At 40.2% G+C, this 21,599-nt stretch overlaps 1 protein-coding gene across 1 annotated transcript in view; it reads right to left on the bottom strand.

Moving 5' to 3' along the window:
* Positions 1–21,599, bottom strand: part of ipo11 (importin 11) — a 172,428-nt gene that overhangs the window by 97,717 nt on the left and 53,112 nt on the right. Inside the window, exons 13-18 of the mRNA XM_030060129.1 lie at positions 21,245–21,335; positions 20,018–20,065; positions 15,662–15,767; positions 5,480–5,606; positions 354–387; positions 133–173 (exon numbers count right to left, since the gene is read on the bottom strand). Coding sequence (XP_029915989.1) covers positions 133–173; positions 354–387; positions 5,480–5,606; positions 15,662–15,767; positions 20,018–20,065; positions 21,245–21,335 — 447 coding nt within the window. The remainder of the gene's footprint in view (positions 1–132; positions 174–353; positions 388–5,479; positions 5,607–15,661; positions 15,768–20,017; positions 20,066–21,244; positions 21,336–21,599) is intronic.

Here is a 21,599-nt window from a genome sequence, read left to right as displayed (position 1 = left end):
TGAGCTGAAGTCTTTGGGATGAATTCATTCCTTAAGGCTAATTTCCTCAGCATCATTTTAATTTCCAAAAAAAATATCAAAAACCCCTAGGACTGCTAAAATTCCCAGCAGATACATGATACATGTACTCACCGGGAGGAACTGTTCCGTCCGGAACTCAAAGTCATCAACGGGTGGTGATGAATTAAGGAGGAAATCAAACTCAACATGTTCCCTATGAGAGGTTTGTGAGCAGGTCCGCATGATTCTCCAACTAAACATTACTATTTTGCTTCAAGATGCAGTAAGAGAAGTATGATTAACCCATTTGCTACAAATTTCTGGATCATTTGAGGAATAGCATGAAAGGATATTGAGCTTTAGAGTTGTAGCCGTCTCAATCCGCACCTATAAAAAGATAAAATTATATAAATAAACCAACACGAAGAAACACTGTGCTGTGACTTTCGATCATAATTTAATAGTAGTCTTCCTTGTCATGTTTGCTTATCAAAACCTTAGGAGAGAGAAACATGCTTAATTTGTGCTAAACTTCTAACTAACAAAAAAGAGAAAGAATGTGAAAATAAAAGGAATGAGAGAAAAGGAAAAAGAAAAAGAAAGAAACACTGCTATAGCTGCACATGTATAGAAACAAGTGGTACAAAATACTTTGATACTGTTTTTTTTTTTTTCTGTTATGGAATACAAGGTCCCCTCCTTTCATGTACTTTGAGTGTAATCAAGCAGCGTCAGGGCGATGGAGCCAGAGTGTTCACCAAAGAATAAATGATCAAATGGAAGATAGGAAAGTAAAAGCCAGGTCAACAAGTGAGGAAAAAGGTGAGGAGCTGAGAATACTATTGCAGTCAGTCCTTAGTCTAAATCTATGCAATTGCAGTGTAACAGGCCTGTGTCAACCTGTATGTCTCTGGGTGCCTGTGTGTGTGTGTCTGTGTGTGTGTGTGTGTGTGTGTGTGATTCCTGATTAACTGTCTATATATCCACTCTGTGTCATATTTTTTGCTAAAATACTAATTTGAGTCCTTGGAAGAGCCTGACATCATGTTCCATCCTTTGTTTAACATTTGTTGATGCAATGACAAAATTGGCAAAAAGTAGAAAAAGTAGAAACAGCCCTCCAAAGCACTGTGCACCCCCACCCGCCCCCGGTTCATTTGACTCCCCCATCTGCTCACCGATTTCCTTCCTTTCTTTATTTCTTCATATTACTACAATCTTCCCTCAGTCTTAACTACATATCACAACATCCTGAGCTTTACCAGATGCTTCCACGTGAAACTGCTTTATTCAAGTTCACCTCAGGGCTCCAGTGAAGAATTTGGGAACGTACTCTGAGGTACTCAGTGATGAGTCAGACAACTCAATGGAGATTGATTTTATATTTGTTGTTCTTACGAGAGTGATGACATTTTGAAAACGTAGGTGTGAGTCAGGTTGTTATATTACTAGCACGAGTTCTTCCGTGCGCTGCCTGAGGTGGCCTCTACAGCACCAGTTAACTAAAGCCTTTTATGCATGCAAGAACTTTTAGTGTGCCCACAACCAATAACCCCTGATTGGTCATGAAGATTGTCTTACAACTAGTACAATTTTTAACACTGAGTCTGAACACTACCAATGTTTTAGTGCCTATTAACAGTTTCAATAAAATGGGGTTTAAGAGCTCCATTTCATTTTATATTTTACACCATTCAATTAAATAAGAATACCTATCCTGCAGTGAATAAGACTGGAAATAATCTTTACTGAAACAGATATAATCCTGCTTTGTTTTCTTTATCTGCAGGTGTTTCCACATATTTCCTACGTTCAACCTAAACAAATTTAGCAAGCGTCATTGTGCATGACTTTCCTAATTCATAAGACGGCAATATACCAAGGAGCTGATTAGATGTATTCTCTTCAAGTTGGTACCAAGTACAATCACTATTAGTTAAAATACGTACTGACAATTATACCTCTTTTAAGAAGCTCCAAGGCTGCCAAGAGGCTATAAACATTTTATTAAATAAGCATTTATTAACATATTCTCTATTTAATAATTATTCTATTTATTAACATATTCTCAAAAGACAGAAAGGAGAGTTTCATCTTCTCTTTACAAACAGCACCATAGCAGATTACTTATTTTTATTCAAAATGACACCAGACCATATTTAGACATCAAATCAATTTCAGCTGACAAGCTGGTTTAACTGCACACCAGTCAACACTGATATCAAATGCACATGCTAAGCAGGAATGATGTGAAATGTACACTGAGGACCTCAAGCTGAAAGTTTAATTTGAGGCATATTGTCGCAACAGCACAAGTACAAATTTTTCACATTTTGTCTGTGAAATATGAGTGGGGTTTTAGATATGCTGTATAAATATACAAGCAACAAAGGAGTATGATGATGAACGAGGCCCATCAAATGTCATCAGCACCAGCCGTGTTGCAGTTCAAACATTGATGAGTGTAAACAAACTGTCTTTCATTTCTAGTGCACAATGTGGAAAGTATTAGATTGCTTGATGAAACACTCAGCTGTCTCTCTCTCTCTCTCTCTCACACACACACGCACACACTCACTTGCTCGCATGCAAGGGGGAAATAAACACACACAAAGCCTGCCACTGATATTCAGTTGGAATTAACATATTTCTTCACATCATTATTCTATCTGAAGATGAGAAGTAAACCTATTTTCAAGGGGGAGCAGGGCATGCAAACTGAATCTGACAATGACTGGAATTTTAATCAGTGAACAATATTAATTTGACCCAACTCAGTGTTTCCGAAAGGGCAAATGAAATGGTTCAACTGGACACGCACTTGGTGAAAAGCCATACCAGATCACTAAATATGAAAAAGTGCGCATGGCACAGACACTGCTGGCTGTAAGCCAATTCAGGGGTCTGGATCGAGGAGAAAGGTTCAGCTAGCAGCACACCCCTGACTTGGGATTAATAATGGGCTTGAGCAATCAAATTTGTAGTAACATCTTTGTTTTTGATGTTTTTTTTTTTTTTATTTTTTGAAGTGAAAGATGTTATTACACTGCTGTCTAGTGCCTGTTAGACCATGTTTAAAACAGATTAATAATTTTACAAAGCCTATGAGAACATTTGTCAGGTTGATAAATACTTGTGTTTTGCAAAGGAGGAGCAACCTGACTACAGATGAAAATGTGAAACACTTTCAAAGCCAGGTGTAAATGAAATAAGGACTGGTTTGTGACAGGACTGTCAAATTATTTTAAAGTATAATGGTAGAAATTGTTTGGAATTGAAACTTGTCTTTTAACCGAGTAACTGAGCAAATAAAAATAAGTGAGTCTAAACAAAGGCCCATGACAATTTAAAAACTGTGCAACTTCCTTTGTCTCTCAATCTGATGACAGGTTTGCTATTTCCCGTAGCTGCCATTAGCTTAAAAGCTTGAATTTTCATAATAGCCTCCGGACGTAATTCAGAACAGCATACATTCGATAACTTAAAAACACAACCCAATAAAGCCTGGTTAACGCACCTGGTTAACGCATCTTAAAAACACCTTTTTCATAAAATGTCTCAAAGTCTTTTCAGTGCACATCTCGACTGTGCCATGTCTGCAATGAGACACAGCCTGACTGCAGCGGAGGGAAAGTGAGCAAAAGTGGGGCAAAATGTTGGTTAAGGAAAGTCACAGCATGACACTGCCAAAAACTGGCTTAACAGCATATTCAAGGAAACATCCGTTACGACTGGGAATACAAAAGCCCTGAAAACGGAAGGAGTTAAACGTGTCACCAAAAATATATTTAGTCTTTTCCCCTTAGAATTTTTGGGTAAACATGGAAGAGTAAAAAAAAAAAAGAAAGAAAAACAGCTGGTATAGTGAAGAGAACATGTTGGAGGAAATGAGGACTGGCACAATGGCAGACCCCTGGCGACAAGCATCAGTGATCTATGACTCATCTCATGAATATCACTAATATATGCCAAGAAAATGTTGGTGTGTGTGCGTGCATGTGTGTATCTCATATATAAATATTCTGGACTGGACTAATGCTACCAGAGAAAGCAACAAGCCAACAACTTAATTTCTACGCTTTCCCTCTTCCCTCTCCTCTATTTTCCTTTCACTCCATTTTAGAAAGCATTTCCCCAGACAATGATGCAAAAGAAGCTCCTTGCTAAATGGCTGAGCTCAAACAACTAAGTTGTATACAGGCCACTCATAAAAGCTAATCAATGACTATCCCCTGCCAATTACTGCTTTCAATGAAGTACAGAAACTGAAATGTCAAAGATAAATATAACTGCCCTCTTGAGTGATTCACTTTCTGCAACAACACGGACCACAGGAAAGGAACAGGAATAACTAATGGGACTAATTGATAGAGGCTAGTTTTCTCCATTAAAAGTTTATCATCAATTATTCATGCTTCCCAAGAGACTCTAATTGGTCCAGACAGTATTGATCAGGAACCATAACATGATTGGTGAGTGCGTTAGTACTGTAACAGAGAGCACATGTGCAGGGAGACAACCTCTGCATAGCCAGTAAAGAGCATAATTTTCCTCAAATTGAATTGAATGTAATAAGATAATAATAAAGTATATTTCCTGTATCACATCTTTGAGATAATTTAAACACGCTAATTGTTATTTGCACATCTTTCTATGTGAAACCTTGAAAATGTAAAATGTAATTTTGTTAACTTGGCAACTGTTTGTATTTTACTCCTGGGATGTGACATTTGCAGTGTAAGAAATGTAAAAGTTTCTGATATTTCCTGAAGCAGGGGAGAAAATGAAGGTAGCTATAGTTGTGTGCGAGGCAACTAAAGATTGTAAATATCCCTCGGACAGATGCAGATAAACACACACGCCCAAAAAAAAGATCTGGGACACAAAATGGTTGAAAAAGTAAGAGAGATACTGAGATGCAGCGAGTGAATCTTAACTCCTCCGGCAATTCACAAGGATGTTTTGAGATTACCTTAAATAATATTATTATATAATAATAACTATAAATAATGCACACAATTATTTACAGGCCCATCAAAATTCTATCACTTAAATTATGTTAGAGGAAAGTTCTACCATCAAACAAGTGCATGGTTCATGAGGCAAGAAACTCAACCGTGGCAAAATGCAATATTAAGTGAAGATGACTGTAGCATAAAAACTTTCCCAAAGATTCCCCACTTTCTCAAAGTAGAGTCAACTAGGGTTTACAAAGGCCTCAGTCAAGTGCTTATGTTAACAGGTAACTATAAAAAACAAGGGAAAGTTTTTTGGTACTATTGTGGAGACCAGATTAAATGACAGTGTTGTTGGCTAGTAGTGCAATAGCTCTAGGCATACGCTGCTAAACTGGGAACTCTCTTTGTGCTGCTGATTGTGCACTTTATGCTAATGTATGGAGACAGTATAAGCAGTTTGTTTAAGCAAAGAAAAGTTTCGGATGTTTGCCATCACTGTATATGTGTGGTATGTGACTTACCACCAGGTCAGGGTCCTGCATGAGGCTGAGGATTACTTCATAGAGTAAAGGTCGAAGGTCAGATTTGAACTTGACAGAGATCCACTGACCTATCAGCCATATGACCCTCCGGCGAATCAGCTTGTACCTGGAGAAGAGGAGAGGAGAATTCAGCGGAAGATGTGTAAGAGAAGGGGTGTGAAGGACGGAAAACAGATAGAAAGATACGTATCAAAGTGAAGGAAAAGCAAGGATGGAAGGCAGGTGAGAATATTAAGGGCGAAAAGGTAAGAAAATAGAAGAAAGACATTCAGTGAAGAAGAAAGAGAAAGAAAAAAGAAGAAAGGGCACATGTTAGTTCTGGTTGCAGAGAAATTATTTAATAGATTCTTCCTCTATGCTCTTTATACTCATCTTAATTTGGAGGAATTAACTAGCTGTCCCTCTAATCTTATCTCTACAATGTAGCTACTTATGGATCTATTAAAATGTCTCGGTCTGCCTTTTCAGATGAGGAAATCAGCACTGTCATTGCTTGTTGCTCCCCTGCTTCTCTTTTTTCAGTGGTCTGTGTCTGCTGGAGATTGCAGTATAATTTGTGCTCTGAGGGAGAGACAACCATATCAGTGTCCCCCTGTTACACACAGCCAACTCCACAAGACTATGGCTAATCTAACTCGCTTCCAGTATGTGTGTGCATCTGTGTGAGTATGTGTGCCACCAGATTAGAGTCTACAAAGAGGCAGAGATAGTGAGACTATTACACAGGATATTGGAAATACAGGGGAATGACCCTTTACAGATACAGCTGGCTCAAAGGAAAACCAAGGGGCAAAAAGAAAGGAAGAAAGAGTGGAAGAAGTAGTTGAAGAATGTCAAACCTCAGGGTGGGTGGGTGTATATGTGTGTCTGTCAGTGTTTGGCTGTGTACATGCCAGCTAACGACAGAAAGCCTTAGGGACATGAGCCCAGCCACAGAGAAAAAGATAAACAAAAAGGAGAATAGCCTAGTTAGAAAAATGGAATGAAGACAAAAAAAAAAAAAAAAAAATTGAGACAGTGGAGGTGAGGAGCCGTGATATGAATTAAAATGCTGACCAATTTCTGTGCCAAATGTGAAGCCCCGTATGTTGGGGAGTGGTGTTTTTTCAACAGTTGTTTTCAGCAGCAAAGAAATAGATCTCCGCCAGCATCTGTCCTTGTTTATATCTGAGACAGAAACTGCGTCTGAGGACCAGCATGACAGAAATGAGTGGTTGGAAGGATGGAGAAAAGAAGAGATGAGGATAAAGGATAGGGGATGACACTCTTGTTGGCTTCTTGTCAAAAATCTGCAGAGAGCCAGTGAGAGACTGAGGTCTGGGCCAAAAGCCAGAAGGTATTAAACAGCAGCATGAGTCAGGGATGTGTGTGTTTGTTTGCACACTTACGAGGGCTTGTGTGAGCAGAAAAAGAGAAAACAAGCATGTTTGTATGAACAAGAAACTTTGCACCTTCTGCTGTATCATGTACATCACTTCCCATTCTTCATCAAATTAATGTCAAACAAGATTTCAAAAACCTAAAACAGTTAGAAAATGAAAATTTAGGCAAGATTAAGACCATTAAATTAAATGCCACTTTGGACTCGATTTCTCATCATCTTAAAAGCACAAGATGGCACTTATGCACTCTGGGGCTGAACTTCTCAGGAGCAGTGGAGCATGCAAAGAGAATAAGCCAACATTCAATTACTTTCAAAGGCAAACAAAGGCGGACAAACCAATCTGATGTACTACAAGCTTTTATGTACGCAATAGCATATGGGATTGTTCCAAATTGATAGAGCAGGTAGTGCCAATGGGCATTTGAGTGCCAGTGGACAATGTCTATGGGAACATGCCCAGAGCTCCCTCTGTGATCAGGTTCCAAATAACAGCTTGGCGACAGCACACTCACACTCTGATAAAGGCCCACGTGGAACATCACAAATGAATAATCAAATTACAGATGATTATCTGTTGTCAAACAAAGATTTGTGGGGGTTATTCTAGGACGCTGCCACATTTTCCTGCATTCTGCAAGACAACAAATTCCACAGAAACATTATAAGTCCTTTTTATTCATAGTGCAGTGAATAACAATTTGCAAATATGTTTGAGCATTTCTGCCAGTTTAGACTTGAGCATCCACAAAATAAATCCTGACAACTGTTAGTGTTATTTTTGACAACATTATAATCCATATTCTGATTATTATTCATTCGAGGCATCTGTTGAAGCGACTAAGAGATTAGTGTTCCCAACTCTGTATACAATGTAAGAATGCAAAGTGAGCATACTAATCTGAAACTGACAAATATAGAATATTTGTTTGAGCTGGGCATGGTACAGTTGGAAGTACTTATTCATGGTATACTAGCGAGCCGGGAAAAAGGGACAGAATGACAGGTAGATGGACAGGGTGACAGAAACAGGTAGTTGTCACTTGGCAGAGGAGATTCACAAAGGTGAGACATGACTCATCCTTTCAAATCCTCTCTCCTCCTACGAAACGTCAAACCTCTGTCAGTCACCTGTCACATCCTCCAGACCTCTCTTCCTCTATCCATTATGTGTTACAACTGCAGATGTGGATGCGGATGTGCAGGACATCTGATGGGGCCATGGTCCAACGCAGAATAAAACTTCCACATTACCCCTAAACTCCAAAAAGGCAAATCCGTCTTGCTTATTCAGTATTCTTCTCCAACACTGTTTAATTATTGTTTGCAATATGCAGGAATATAGAGAGATTTAATATGGTAGATACTATGAAACTGAAGTTTGAAGAAAAGTGAAATGAGAACATAATTGTCAGGCAGAGGAAGTGAAGAAACTACCACATTATTTTCACTTACAAATGGTACATAATTTCCACTAGAAGAAACAAGTGCAATGCCTCCGTCATGTGACCCAGGTCAGGTAACCTCAATGCCTATATTTAACAGTTACCATGGCATTTGCAAAATCACTCATTTACTTAACACAAAAATGTGTCAGGTTACAAGAAGCGTGGGTCAAAAGGTGTTTCAGGCCAAGGACTGGGGTTTGATAGCCAGTTAGATATTCATGTAGCTTCTGCAATGTCTCTGTGTTGCCTTAAATACTCTCAGGGAAGACAGCTTAAAAGTCATTCACTAAATCCCTCCACAATGGCAGACAGTGGAAAAAAAGGGGAAATTATGGTAAAGAGAACCAAGACACACAATCCTTTCACAGTATCTATCATTCCCCAGGAGAGGGAGTGACTTTTCTAACAAAACTCCACAAAAAAGGTCAAGCCACATAAGGCAATGTCAAAATGTCAGTGTGTTTCAGAGCGTCCTATGCTAGCAGAAACTGGCTGCAGAATGATGGAACACAGTCAATGATTTCCCTTTCCCACTATTTGCTTGAATGACAGTAAAAGCTCCTTCTAGCTATGCCAAGATGTCAATGCAATGTGATAGTGAGTGTGTGTGACTGAGAGTGTGTGTGACTGTTTGAGTACTTATGTGTATTTGTAAGTGCTTTGCATGTGTGTCTGTGTGTCACCCAGTGTATACAGCTCTGTTCCACTGTGACTGCAGAGCTTCCAGGCATGAGGAATTGTCATAGGTATGATGGGTACTTTGGTCAAGGCAGAGAAGGGAAGCTGCGGTTGACAGTGACTCAAAATCTGTAGCTCTGTATACATATGTATGTGTAGAGTGTGTGTGCTTGTGTGTTAGCCACATGCCCACAAGTGACAAGCCTCTTAATGTAAGTGAGCTTTGTGGAGGCCTGAGGCTAAGTCACAGGTAGAAGTCAAACAGAGGTGTTTAGCTGACTGCTATAGCTATAAATATCGAAACTGCCTCTGCTTCCCATAGTACAATACAGACAAACACCTAATCATTTGCAAGGGTTTAGGTTATATCTCACTTTAATATAGCATAGTTAGTTTTCTGCAGCTTTACTTTCACATAAAACATCTTAAAGTACATCTTTAAAGGCGGAATGAGTAGAATTTGTCAGTTGCAGTCTGTAAACAGCATTCAAATTTGGCGCCTACAGTAACAGCTGGCAGCAAGTTTTTGTATCCTAGGATGGTGACGGAATGAAACGTCCAAAATACAAAACATTCAGTTACCATCCTAGAAAAACCTGCTTGCCGGTACCTACTTGTCCAACAGAAAACAAGCCAACACCATGTTGCTCTTCATCCTCTCCTTCAGTGCTCACCAGCGGGTGAAAGCCAATCCTAGATTCACTCTTGTTGGTAAATGAGCTTTGTCTGCCTGGGGGTTCACTCGCTATATTGATATCTGTAGCTTCCTACTGGATGCCTTGCTCACGATCTGGTACTGTGCGGTGTTATTGGCTAGGAGCTACACACCCACTGCCCAAAGTCTGATGCCCAGAAGAGTCCCAAGCTCAGCAAAACAAGAAAAGGTCATGGTCTCCGCAGATATGTATACTGCCACAACCTACAAGTGGGTCACAAAGATGATTGAGAAATATTTTGTTTGTATGAGTCAATACATGTATTTTTTTTTTTAGGAAAATCCTACTCTTTCTGCCTTCAAGTACATAGTGCAGTCATCAGAACGTAGCTGCAGCTGCTGCAGTACCACTCGGAAACCTTGCAGCTGTGACTGCAATCCATCAGTTTGGGCTACAAGCAGAATAAGGCCAGGATGGTTCTAAGTCCAACGATCAGTCAGTAAGAAACACAAACACCAAGGTCCAAACTAAAAGCCTTATCTAACTGAGGTTGACTGAGAAGCTGGTAGGCTGCAGCACCAAGAACTTGTCAGCAGGGTTCAGACAAGGCTAGGGTAGAGAGAAGGGCCAAGTTTTTTTGTCTAAGGCAAACCAGAAAGAGAGGGAGGAGATGGTGGCATCAGATGTTACAAGGATAGAGGAAGAATGCTACAAGATCAGGGCTGTGTCGCATAGCTAACAAGGAAGCTGGACAACCTGGGACGGGGTTCTCCTGAGAAATCTGGTCGAGCTGCTGGAGGGGCATAGACAGGAAAGCAGGGGATGTTCACCAGCAGTGGAACACCACATTCACGTAGTTACAAAAGGAAGAGCAAGCACCGGGCCAAGAGATACACCACGGCTCTTTTCATCCCCTTTCAAGTGGGGAATGAGACTCAATCTCGGCATGCATCTGCAGTTCCCTGGCAAGATTACCACCACATGTCTCTGTCCTGACATAGTAGTGTGGTCCAAGGCAAAAGCTGTACTTGAGCTCACCATGAGAGGAGGCTATTGAGACCTCCTTTCAACGAAAGAAGACCAAGTACTAAGAACTTGCTGCTGAGTGCAGGGAGGTAGGCTGGAGGATCACCACCTACCCAGTTGAGGTTGGCTGCCGAAGTTTCTTGGAGCTGTCAACTGCAATCCTGCTAAGGGAAGGAAGAGCTGGAGAGGGCAACACAAGAACTGGCAAAGGAGGTGGAAAAGGGCAGTTTTTGGCAGTGGCTGAGGAGGAAGGACTGTGTTAGAGAAAGGACCTCTAATCCAGACATCAGCTGTAGGGAGACATCTCTGTCGCAGCCCTGCCACCAGGAGATGTTCCAAGGTGTAAAACATGAAAAACAACCCTTCAGCTGACCCATGGGCACCAGAGAAGGTGCAATAGGCAGTGATGCCCAGCAAGTAATGCCAGCTACCTGCACATTCACAGAAACATCATCAGCCCTTACACTTTGGTCTGCCAACTGCCATTTTCCCAGATGCCAAAGTCCTAGTCCACTTAAACTAATTTTAAGGCCTTGCTGAAAATAATAGCTCTGAAACTCAAAGCACCTAAAGCAATTAGAAAATCGAAGACTTCTTTCTGCCTCAAAGACATTGTATTTTTATGGGCTGATCTGAGACCATTTGTATATTATCAGAAGCTATGTGTAATGGAACAACTTTTTTTCAAGTTCTAAGTGTGATTACATTCAAGTGTCACTGAGGTCAAACAAGCTGCTGCTGTGATTCAACTCAACTTTAGATGACCCCAGTAAAATGAATGGCAGTGAATTAGGGCTCTAGGAATTGACAGGAAGGGCAGTGCTGACAATTATCAGGACCACTCATGTAACTGGTACTCTTACAGATGTATTCACATGAGGGAAGGTCTGCTGAAAGCTACGTAAAATTTTCTTTTAAAATACAGTCACCGAAACATACATGGGGGACAATTATGTATCACTGACAAGCAGAGAAAACATTAAACAAGACACTGAGCGACTCAAAGTAAAAACTACTTGAACACCACTGACCTTTCAAAAAACAATGATGCAAGCAAGTGTGCTACTGAGCATGCATTAGCGTGACTAACTCGGCACTTTACAACACACCATCGGTCAACCTGCATTTGAATCAGTCCATCATCCAGTCACTACCCTAGAGGACAGAGCAAGGACGCCCAGACATCAACCAGCTTATCAAAGAAACTCCAACGAGAGCTGATGACTGGTCATGTAGTGCACTTGGCTCCCTATCAGAGGAGAAGTTTATTTCTTCAGTCTCTTGTCCCAGTGGTTGTCCAGATGCCACAGCCTGTCAAGGACAACCCTGCTGCAGCAGTTTTGATGGCATGGGTTTCCCTTATGTTCTAGCTCTCTCTTGTTTATCATCTTTTCTCTCCTTTCTTCCTCCCCTCACTACATCTGAAAACAGGTTGTCCCAATGTTGAGCATGCTGTCACTCTGTGAGGTGTCTAGAGCTACGGTCCATATGAGAGAACACCAAGCTGTCTTAATCCCTCCAACCAAGATCAGAAATTACCCAACAGGCCAAGAAAAGCAAGTAGTAGAGCATGGGGAAGGAAGGCTTTGGTAGCAGTGCAAAACATGAATTGGGCAAGTGTGGGCCAGATAAACTGCTCTGAATACTGCTCTTGGCAACACAGGGACTTGCTCTTCCGTTTCCCATGTGAGTCTGAATTCCTGCCAGATGGTGCTAGCAGTGCATGCATTTTAGCCACTTAGCTCAACTGATGTAACTGCCTCTTAGTATCTGCCCAGGTTTCACATAACTAAAACTCAAAGGAGAGAAGTTAATAACAATAATATTAATTATTAAATTGATTAAAATGAATAATAATTAAAGAATTATTCTTCTTTAAATTTTTATTCCTTCAATATCTGACCAATCAGGGCAGAAAAAAAAACAAAATATTAAATCTCACCTAAAACTAAGAACAAGAGCCAATCCTAAAACATGATTCCAACACTCTTATTTGTAAAACAACCAGTTGACATAACTCACGGTACTCGTCTCTTGAGATTGAGAACTTACTGTCTTGGTGTTGTTGTCCTTCACTTCAAGAGACCACTTGCTGAAATTAAGACTTAACAACATACAGTATATAATCTTCAGCAATGGAATTCAGCTACTTAAGGAAATGGACAAAATCATGAGAATTTAAACTAGTGAGAGGGAAAGTGTATTTTCTGTTTGTTTTTTTTTCCAGTTTCTGCTGAAAAAAAATTATGGGTCATCAATTGCGTAGCTTGAACATTTTTTTATTTGCATATTGTTTTTTTTTTTTGTTTTTTTTTTTACTTTTACACCCCCATCTTACGTCATTAACTGGAGGTGTGCGTGTGTGTGTGTGTGTGTGTGCATGTGCGCACACACGCATGCATGCATGCGTGTGCGTGTGTGTTTTTATATGTGCATGTCTGTGGAGAATAAGGATAAATCAACGGCATGGCTCCAGCCAAATGGATTAGGCCTACATTTCCCCAGAGAAAACACACAAATTCTCCATACAAAGTAGACAATCCACAGACAGATTTCAGCTCAACTCTAAGCCCATGTTAGGAGACTTGGCAGAACAGATCAGTACACAAACAAACACACACTCAAAGGCCAGAGGGTGGGATATATGAGGACAACACGGCTGTATGCAACATACAATGCCATAAATCAGAATGACAAATTTATCATTTCTGTGTAAGATAGGTGTAAGTGTCTTTGGGTTGGTTGCTTTTGATTCACACTGCAGTGGGAGTGCAGATATGCAGCTCTCTGTGATAGGAGAGACTTTGTGACAAAATGTACAATACAAAAATATTGTGACTGTGTGAGGACAAATATGCATAGGCAGACGTGCATGCAAGCATTAAATACCTGCACACAAACACACACATGCTCAAACACATAGGCAAAGACACTGTGCCCAGATCACTACAGATGGGAGAAATGCCACTCAATGAGGGAGATTATCAGAAGCCCTTATATCCACATTGAATCTACATTCCCACTGTGTAAGGTTCTCAAAGACATATCTACCATCTGACAGGAAAACAGAGTGATTCAGAAGCCCAGACAAACAGAGAAATATAGGAGAGTTGAAAAGTTTATCGGTTGGCATTTGTTACAAAACCTGGCGTCAATCTTTGAGAAGAGCTACAATGAAAAAATAAACTGTTGCTCATAGCACATAGCAATATGTTAGTTAATCTTATTATCATCTAAACACTTTTGTACAAAATATATTGTTCTGTATCATTGTTAAAAAGATTCTATTTGTTTAAGGGGCATTAAGTAATTTATAAAAACAAAAGGGAATCAGTTTTAGAAAGTCAGAAATCTTCTTGGCAAAGGGATCAGTCATTGTTTTTGATCAACCTTATCAAACCACACAGAAACATTACGGTCATTTTGTCCAACAGGACGGTCAAGTCTTACTTGCTGAACTTCAGCAGTAATGAGACAGGACAGATGGGAAAGAAGGAGGGGAGACATGTGACAAAGATCCAGGGCCAGATTCAATCCCAGGCGCATGATATGCGCCTTAACCAAATGAGCCAGCAGGATGCCCCTTCTGTGCTCTACTTCATTGTTCTATTTTCCAATATTAAATTCTCTTTTTCATTTTCTGACATGCTTATATGTTTTTTATTTTTCTCTTTGGTTATAGAGGGTGCAGAGTGTATAGATAGATAGACAGATGTCCTTTATTGATCTTAAATTGGGAAATGCTTGTGTTATAGCAGAAGGTTATCCAGACACTACACAAATGCACATGTGTGTATTCTTATATAAGTATGATGTGTTATCATGTGTGTGTTTGTGTGGATGGCAGAGATGGTGTCTGGATGCATCCCTGTGTTGTATGCTCTTTGGTTGTCATTTCAGGTCATGTGCTTCTAGAGTTATGACTGTTGAAAAGGAAAAAAAAAAACTATTTTAATAAAAACTGAAAAAAGCTTTATTATGCAGATGGATGTGATCTTGTCTAAGTCAAAGAGTATATATGATCTGACAACAAATCCTTTTTGTATCACAAATTGTCTGCAAAACTAGACAGAACAATGGAATGATGACCCAGGCAGAAAATGGAAGTGTTCTTCACACCTGCATCGTGTTGGGAAGATCGAAGCTGCACACACTGCATTCTGACGTCACCACCATATCCTGAGTGGCTGACCTATTGATTTCTGCAGACTCTTTGTTTTGATGGTCTTGGGCTATGTGCGCGCGTGTGTGTGTGTGTGTGTGTGTGTGTGTGTGTGTGTGTGTGTGTGGTTGGGGGTGGGGGCTTCTTTGTCTTCATATCATTCACAGAACCTTTAGCCCTTCTACCTCTCTTGTGTCATTTTTCAAACACACTCATGTTTCAGTTCACTGTTCTTCATCAATATATCAGGCTGTCGGTAGAGTTCTGTTTCACATTCTTGTACAATTGCTGTTTTCCTAGTTGTATTAACCTGATACGGTGCTGATGTCATCCCGAATTTGCTTTTTGCTTGAGGAGTGCAACTGTGAAGATACAAATGGCAGTTGCTAATACAACCATGGAAACTGCACTCCTAGCACTTGTTTGTTGCTTTTGAGCCTGACTGTTGTTGATGGGCAGAAACCAGCTGATCTGAGTTACACTGAAAGAAATACTACATAGTTAAGGAATGGGTCAGCATCAATGAATGAAAACAGGGAGAGCTTACATGCAGTAAATTTACGTTTATATAACAGCACTGCATCACTGCTGTAACTATCATTGTATTACTGTTGGAATGTATCAAGTCTTAAATGTAGAATATTGGTGTGACAAAGTGTGGCACATACAACGGCCATCATTATACCTGTGATGCATCATATTTGAAAAATTGTATCCCATGTACATACAGCTGGCACAATTCCTCACTGTAAAGTTGTTTGGACAATACTAGACTACCACAGAAGAAGTGCAACATTATGAATACAATACCTGTGATGGCTGACTTGCAACTCCCCCAGAAGCTGATTCTTGAACCACTGGTCAAAATCCACATTGTCAAACAGCTCATAAGCTGCCAGTCCCACTGCATTGTACACTGTGAACAAAAAAAAAAAAAAAAAAAAAAAAAAAAAAGAAGAAAGAAAAAGAAAAAAGGACTATTAGCATTTGGCTACAGCATTTGCAATGGGAAAGACAGTGTAGAATGGTTTTCTTCAAGTTTCAAAGTGCAGAGCTAGAGTCAACTACAATAAAGAACAGATCTATTTAGAATAATTTAGAATACAATAGCTGCATTTTGAATAAAGGAGAGTGCACTTAATTCTATTACACTGTTAACTGACACAAAGTCGTGCCATTTTCATTTAGGCTAATATGGAGACCTCCTGCCAAGTTAGTCACAGACCTGCAAAGAGCTAAACAGAACCTTTTATAGTCATGACCTTCAAACATGAAAGCCCAATGTTATGAATGACTCAACTTAAAAACACAACTGGCTGTGCTAGATGTCGTGTTTATCAGGCACAAGAACAGAATCATTCAATACATAGGCTATATTCAAAAATGTAATTCTATAAATTACAATCTATAAATTTGATGACGATAAAAGCTGCACTTCACGCAAATATGGTGCATGGTGGATGAAATGTAAAAAAGGCAAGGTTGAATGAACAGGCATATGACAGACTAATTACTGAAAAAGAAAAAAAAATAAAAGAGATTGAGAGGAGGAGATAGGTGTAGAGAGGATGTGGAGTGATGCGAACACAAACAAGCAACCACAGAAGTCCAGCAGATGTTTACTGTTATGTCTTACTTTTTAATCATATTTGGCAAAACTGAATTCAGATGGCCCCAATTAATATCCACGGCAATAAATATACTGGATTAAAAAGGAATGAATTACTAGAGATGGGGAAAGTTTAGAGTGAGAGCCAATGAGAGGAAAGAAGATGGAGATAAGAACCAGGAAATGAGTTATGTAGAGGAAAGCATTTGTAGAGTGGTAGTGTACTATAGCCAGCATACTCAAATAAGAGCGAAATGGAGAAGAACAGAGTAAGGGACATTAGCGTTAAAGACAGTATGAGGGTAGGTAAAGTACAGCAAAAAGAGAGGGTGTAAGAGTAGAAGTGGGCGAGTGTGTGTGGGTGAGTGGGTGTATGTGAGAGAGAGAGAGAGGAAAAGGCTAGGGAGCAACTTGTACAAAACTCAGTAGGGGATTCTCAGGGGAGTGATCCAACAATTTATGGACCAGCTGGATGCCTCTCATACATATTCTTTCTCATTTACCCTGACAAACAGATAAATGGATGGATAGATACAGACAGAAGATGGATGGACAGACTGTCCAGTAGCAGTGGGGGTGGTTCTTATCAGGAAAGGTAAGTTTTTGAGGAGTCAAGATTTTTAAGTTAAGCCCTATGAGTGTGAAAGCAAAACTATCCAGGAAATCAGAAACTCTCAGGAGGAACATATGCATTTTTTAATGATATTCATTAGACTGGACTTGACTGAGAGCTCTACAGTTATTGGGCTCTCAGTATTCTTATGAATTTTTTATCACACCAGTTGGCTTTGTTTATTGTGCACTACATCTCCCAGGAAGAGACAAAGTACTTATGTAACTATCTACACATCTATCAATTGCCCCTTTTCCAACACAAAGTTCCAGGGCCAAATGTCCTGGATTTTGCTTTTATGAAACAGTTACGGAGCCAAACGAGGACCCTAAGCTCTTGTGTTTGTGTTTCCACTGCAGCTCAACAACATTAAACTCTTTGCAAATGACTAGTCCAACTGACAACAGCAAAACAGTTAACATGGACAAAGCCACCATTATGTTTGTGATAATTTGTTACTGTGCTACTCTGATGATGCATTAGGTTTAGGAAAACAGATGTAGGGAGGTCAAAAGTGAAACAAAAGACACCAGAAAAGCAGGAGCTGAAAAGAGGAAACTGCTTTTATAATGGAGTAATGGAGATCAACTCTGACATGGCATGACACTGCAAACAGAAAAGAACTGTTTGTTCTTCTCTCAGTTCTCAGTCTGGCCAAATCAGCTGCTGATAAAACAGTCTTTTAAATGTGTTTAATGTGTTTGTGGCTGCTTGCTTCATGTTTAAAGACGGTAAGGGTGGCACTCTCACACTTTTTGCATCATACATTTAACCAGTCAGGGATATTCAGCATGGAAACTCCACCCTGACAGACCTGAGGAACTTAGTGAGTACTACCTCCTTTGCTGTGATTGTTGTGGACCCTAAAATGGTGGAAACAGGAAGACCATTAAAGATTCATAGTTCCACTACAGTTCCTGCTGTTGAAAATGAATCTAAATGTCGCCATAATAGTGACCCTTTTTTACGTCACATCCTGCATTCCTGCTGCACTGTACTCACCCCGTAAAAGAAGTATGTGGGGTGTACGACAAAACATCTCTGACCTGTGACAATACCATAGTATTGTCTGTGATAAGTGAAGTTTTACCGACACTGGAAAAAGACAGCTGGGAACTGTATGACCACCTGGCTTTATCAGAGCTCCTCTAAGCAGACTATCATAACACTGTGATTTACTTGTCCAAGCCACAAATCACTGCAGAGCGGTAGCCCTGCCTTGCCAGAGTTATAAATACTGGGTGGAGCTGGAAGGAGAGGGGATAAAGAGAAACAGTGCAAAAAAAGAGAGGAGGAGGGGGGAAAAAAGATGTCATGTGAAAGATGGGCATGAAAGAGTGAGTGAGAGAGGGGATGAGAGTGCAACACAAAAAAGGAAGTTAAGGTTAATCCGTGTATCATTCGTTCTTTCTATTTTCAATTGCCAATCAAAAATTTAAAAATGAAAAAGTGACTGATTATTTTGTTATTTGTTTTTTAATCTAACACCAAAATCCAAAATATGCCTGGTTTTTCATAGTTCAATTTTAGGCTCGGATCAAAAATACGAAATGGAAAAACGGGAATCAGGACTGCATTTGATTTTATTATTTAATTGGTCCGGTTTATGTAACCTGAAGTTTGGTAATGAGCGGTAGCTCACAGCAGATCACAGCAGCCAGGTGCATTCAGTCCCGCCACCCTGATCACCGCCACCATGGATAGTTATTAGCCTACGTGTTGTTTCGAGGACCAAACCGAAAAAATCAGCTGAGCTGAGCGGCACCGGACGCTCACCTGTCAGATCCGGCAGACCTGACCGGGTGGGCGCGGTACCGTCCGGTGCCGCGGCAGGCCCGCCTGATGCCGCGGCCGACTGGCGCTGCGGTAGGAGTAGTAACATGGAAGGGCGCAAGCCAGTAATTTCGCCTAGGGCGGCAACATAGGCAGAACCGCCACTGTGCAATTTCACAGAAAAGGGCCAGGTTTCCCAGATCGGTTAAGAAGGTCTCCGGAGCTACTACCCATCACTGTTAAGAAGCTCAGCTGATTTTTTCGGTTGTCATGTCCTCTTCTTTTAGAGTCACACGCTTTGGTCCTCGAAACAACACGTAATAACTATCCATGGTGGCGGTGATCAGGGTGGCGGGACTGAATGCACCTGGCTGCTGTGATCTGGTGTGAGCTACCGCTCATTACCAAACTTCTGGATCACAAACCGGACCAATTAAATAATAAAATCAAATTCAGTCCTGATTCTCGTTTTTCCATTTCGTATTTTTGATCCGAGCCTAAAATTGAACTATGAAAAACCAGGCATATTTTGGATTTTGGTGTTAGATTAAAAAACAAATAACAAAATAACCAGTCACTTTTTCATTTTTTAATTTTTGATTGGCAATTGAAAATAGAAAGAACGAATGATACACGGATTAAGGTTATACTAGTCATTTATTTTTGAGATAAGGAGATTTCAGTAAAACAAATAACCGCATTGCCCACACTTGGCCAGAACAAGTCTGGTGATCAATTATTTTTTCACTGCACAACAAAAATGTTCAGGAACCTTCTGTGGTGGGAACCAACCAGGATATAAGAGGTTCTGGGGATGGTTTACCTGCTTTGTTTCTATTGCACCTCAAGAACCCACAAAGGTGCATCATGCTTGGGATACGGCACAACACAATACTGAAAAGGAGCAATACGTCTGCATTGCATTCATCTGCTCTCTCTCTCTGCGTCTGCACTGCTTTTGGCAGAAGGGCTGAGCTGTACTATATAGAATAGCAATAAAAATGCAAACTTGACTACCTACACATCTGGTTTAAAAGATAATATGGCGATGTTAGCAAAATCTGATTTTATTTATTTATTTATTTATTTATTTATTTATTTTTTTTTTAATTCAGAACCTGTCACTTAACACCACTGGACAAAAATTGCAGCAAGCTAAACTGTTGCTTACCTGCGTCCTTCATCAGTAACTGGACAGGGTCCTCCACACTGGTTGGGCCTGCAAAGACACATGTATTGTATGCAATTATACTGTCAAGTTCATCTTCTTTTGATAGAACTTTACTGTCTAGAACTGGACATTGTGAGGGTTAACATTATGTTAATGTAGGGCAGGATAATATGGATAAAATCAAATATTTTGATCATATCTTTGACCAAATACCTCAAAAGTGATATTGTGACAATATTGTGAGGATAACTACTGATGCTTTCATGAAATATTTATACATAATACATTTTTGATTAAGAAGCAATAGTTAATGATATGACTAGTGGCAAATAAAAGAACAGATCAAACAGTCGAAGTTCATAAAAATCGCATCACTCTGCTGTAACTCTTACACCATACCACGATACAATATCCAAAATCCCATACCCAGCCTTCAGTGTGTTTAAACCTTTGTTTAACAACTGAAGGGGATCTACTGGATTTTATAGACACAGTCAAAACACAGAAAGTAACACCTTTTGTAACACAGATATCAAAAGGCCTGGACTTCATGATATCACTATCCTGTATCAGTCATTTTACCAGCACTTTCTCCCTCTCTATTAGTCATTAATGTTGTGAACCCCAGTCTCAAAATGGATGCGGGCCTCTCTTCAACCACAGAATTATCCAATCTGTTGTCTTCTTCGCTCCAGCAAAACCCATTTCCACTCTGTCACTCGAAAGTGAAGGCAACTTGGGAGACAGGCCTGGAGCAAACCCTGTAATTCCCTCTCTGTTTGAGCAATACTGCCACTAATTCAGCAACAGCACAGCAACCTACACGCCAACACCACCGGGAGACTGGAGGCAGTGTGTGCATGTACTATGTGTGCGCTTGTGAGTGAGTGACTGAAAGAGCAGAGGATGGTAGTAATGGTGGTGGTTGTCAACAGGGGACTAGGGGCTGCTGTCATGGCCTATGGATGCATGTTACACTTAAGTGGCTTGAGAGTGGCTGTGTTTTTCCCTGTGATTTCGGTGACAAAGATATGCATTACTCTCTTTAAGCATCTCTGCCGTAGTGCAACACAGAGTGAAATATGATCTGAAATCCAGCGGCTATTATATGTCACAGGGGAAATGACACACATGCATGAATTAGGTTTTACTGTTGACTTTCACCTGCTTTGTAAGCCAAGCCTTGTTTTGTGTATGTTATCAGGTTTGAAAGGACATCTAACTGACCTTGGAGATTCTGAACCATCTCTAGTAGTACTGGCGTCAGGGTTTGGCTGTAGTTGTGGAAGATATCCAGGAACAATACTTCTGTACAAGGCTAGAGAGAGGGAAAGAGAGAAGAAAAATAAGAGAAAAAAAAGGTGAAAGAAGGCAAATGGCAAAGGGAACTAAATGTGAAACAAGTTTAGATGTATATATAAAGGTATGTATAAACACACGCTAACACACTCACACAGAATCCAAATGACGTGAAAACGCAGCATCAAGCAACTTAAAAAATCATCAAGCATATAGGCAGCTCAATAGAAAAAAAATCAATGAGGTACTGGCAGGGGATCTGTGTATGTGCTGCTTTTCTCTT

This window comes from Myripristis murdjan, chromosome 9 (assembly GCF_902150065.1).
Source record: "Myripristis murdjan chromosome 9, fMyrMur1.1, whole genome shotgun sequence".
In the NCBI taxonomy this organism is placed as follows: domain Eukaryota; kingdom Metazoa; phylum Chordata; class Actinopteri; order Holocentriformes; family Holocentridae; genus Myripristis; species Myripristis murdjan.
This window is presented reverse-complemented; position numbering and strand designations above follow the sequence as displayed.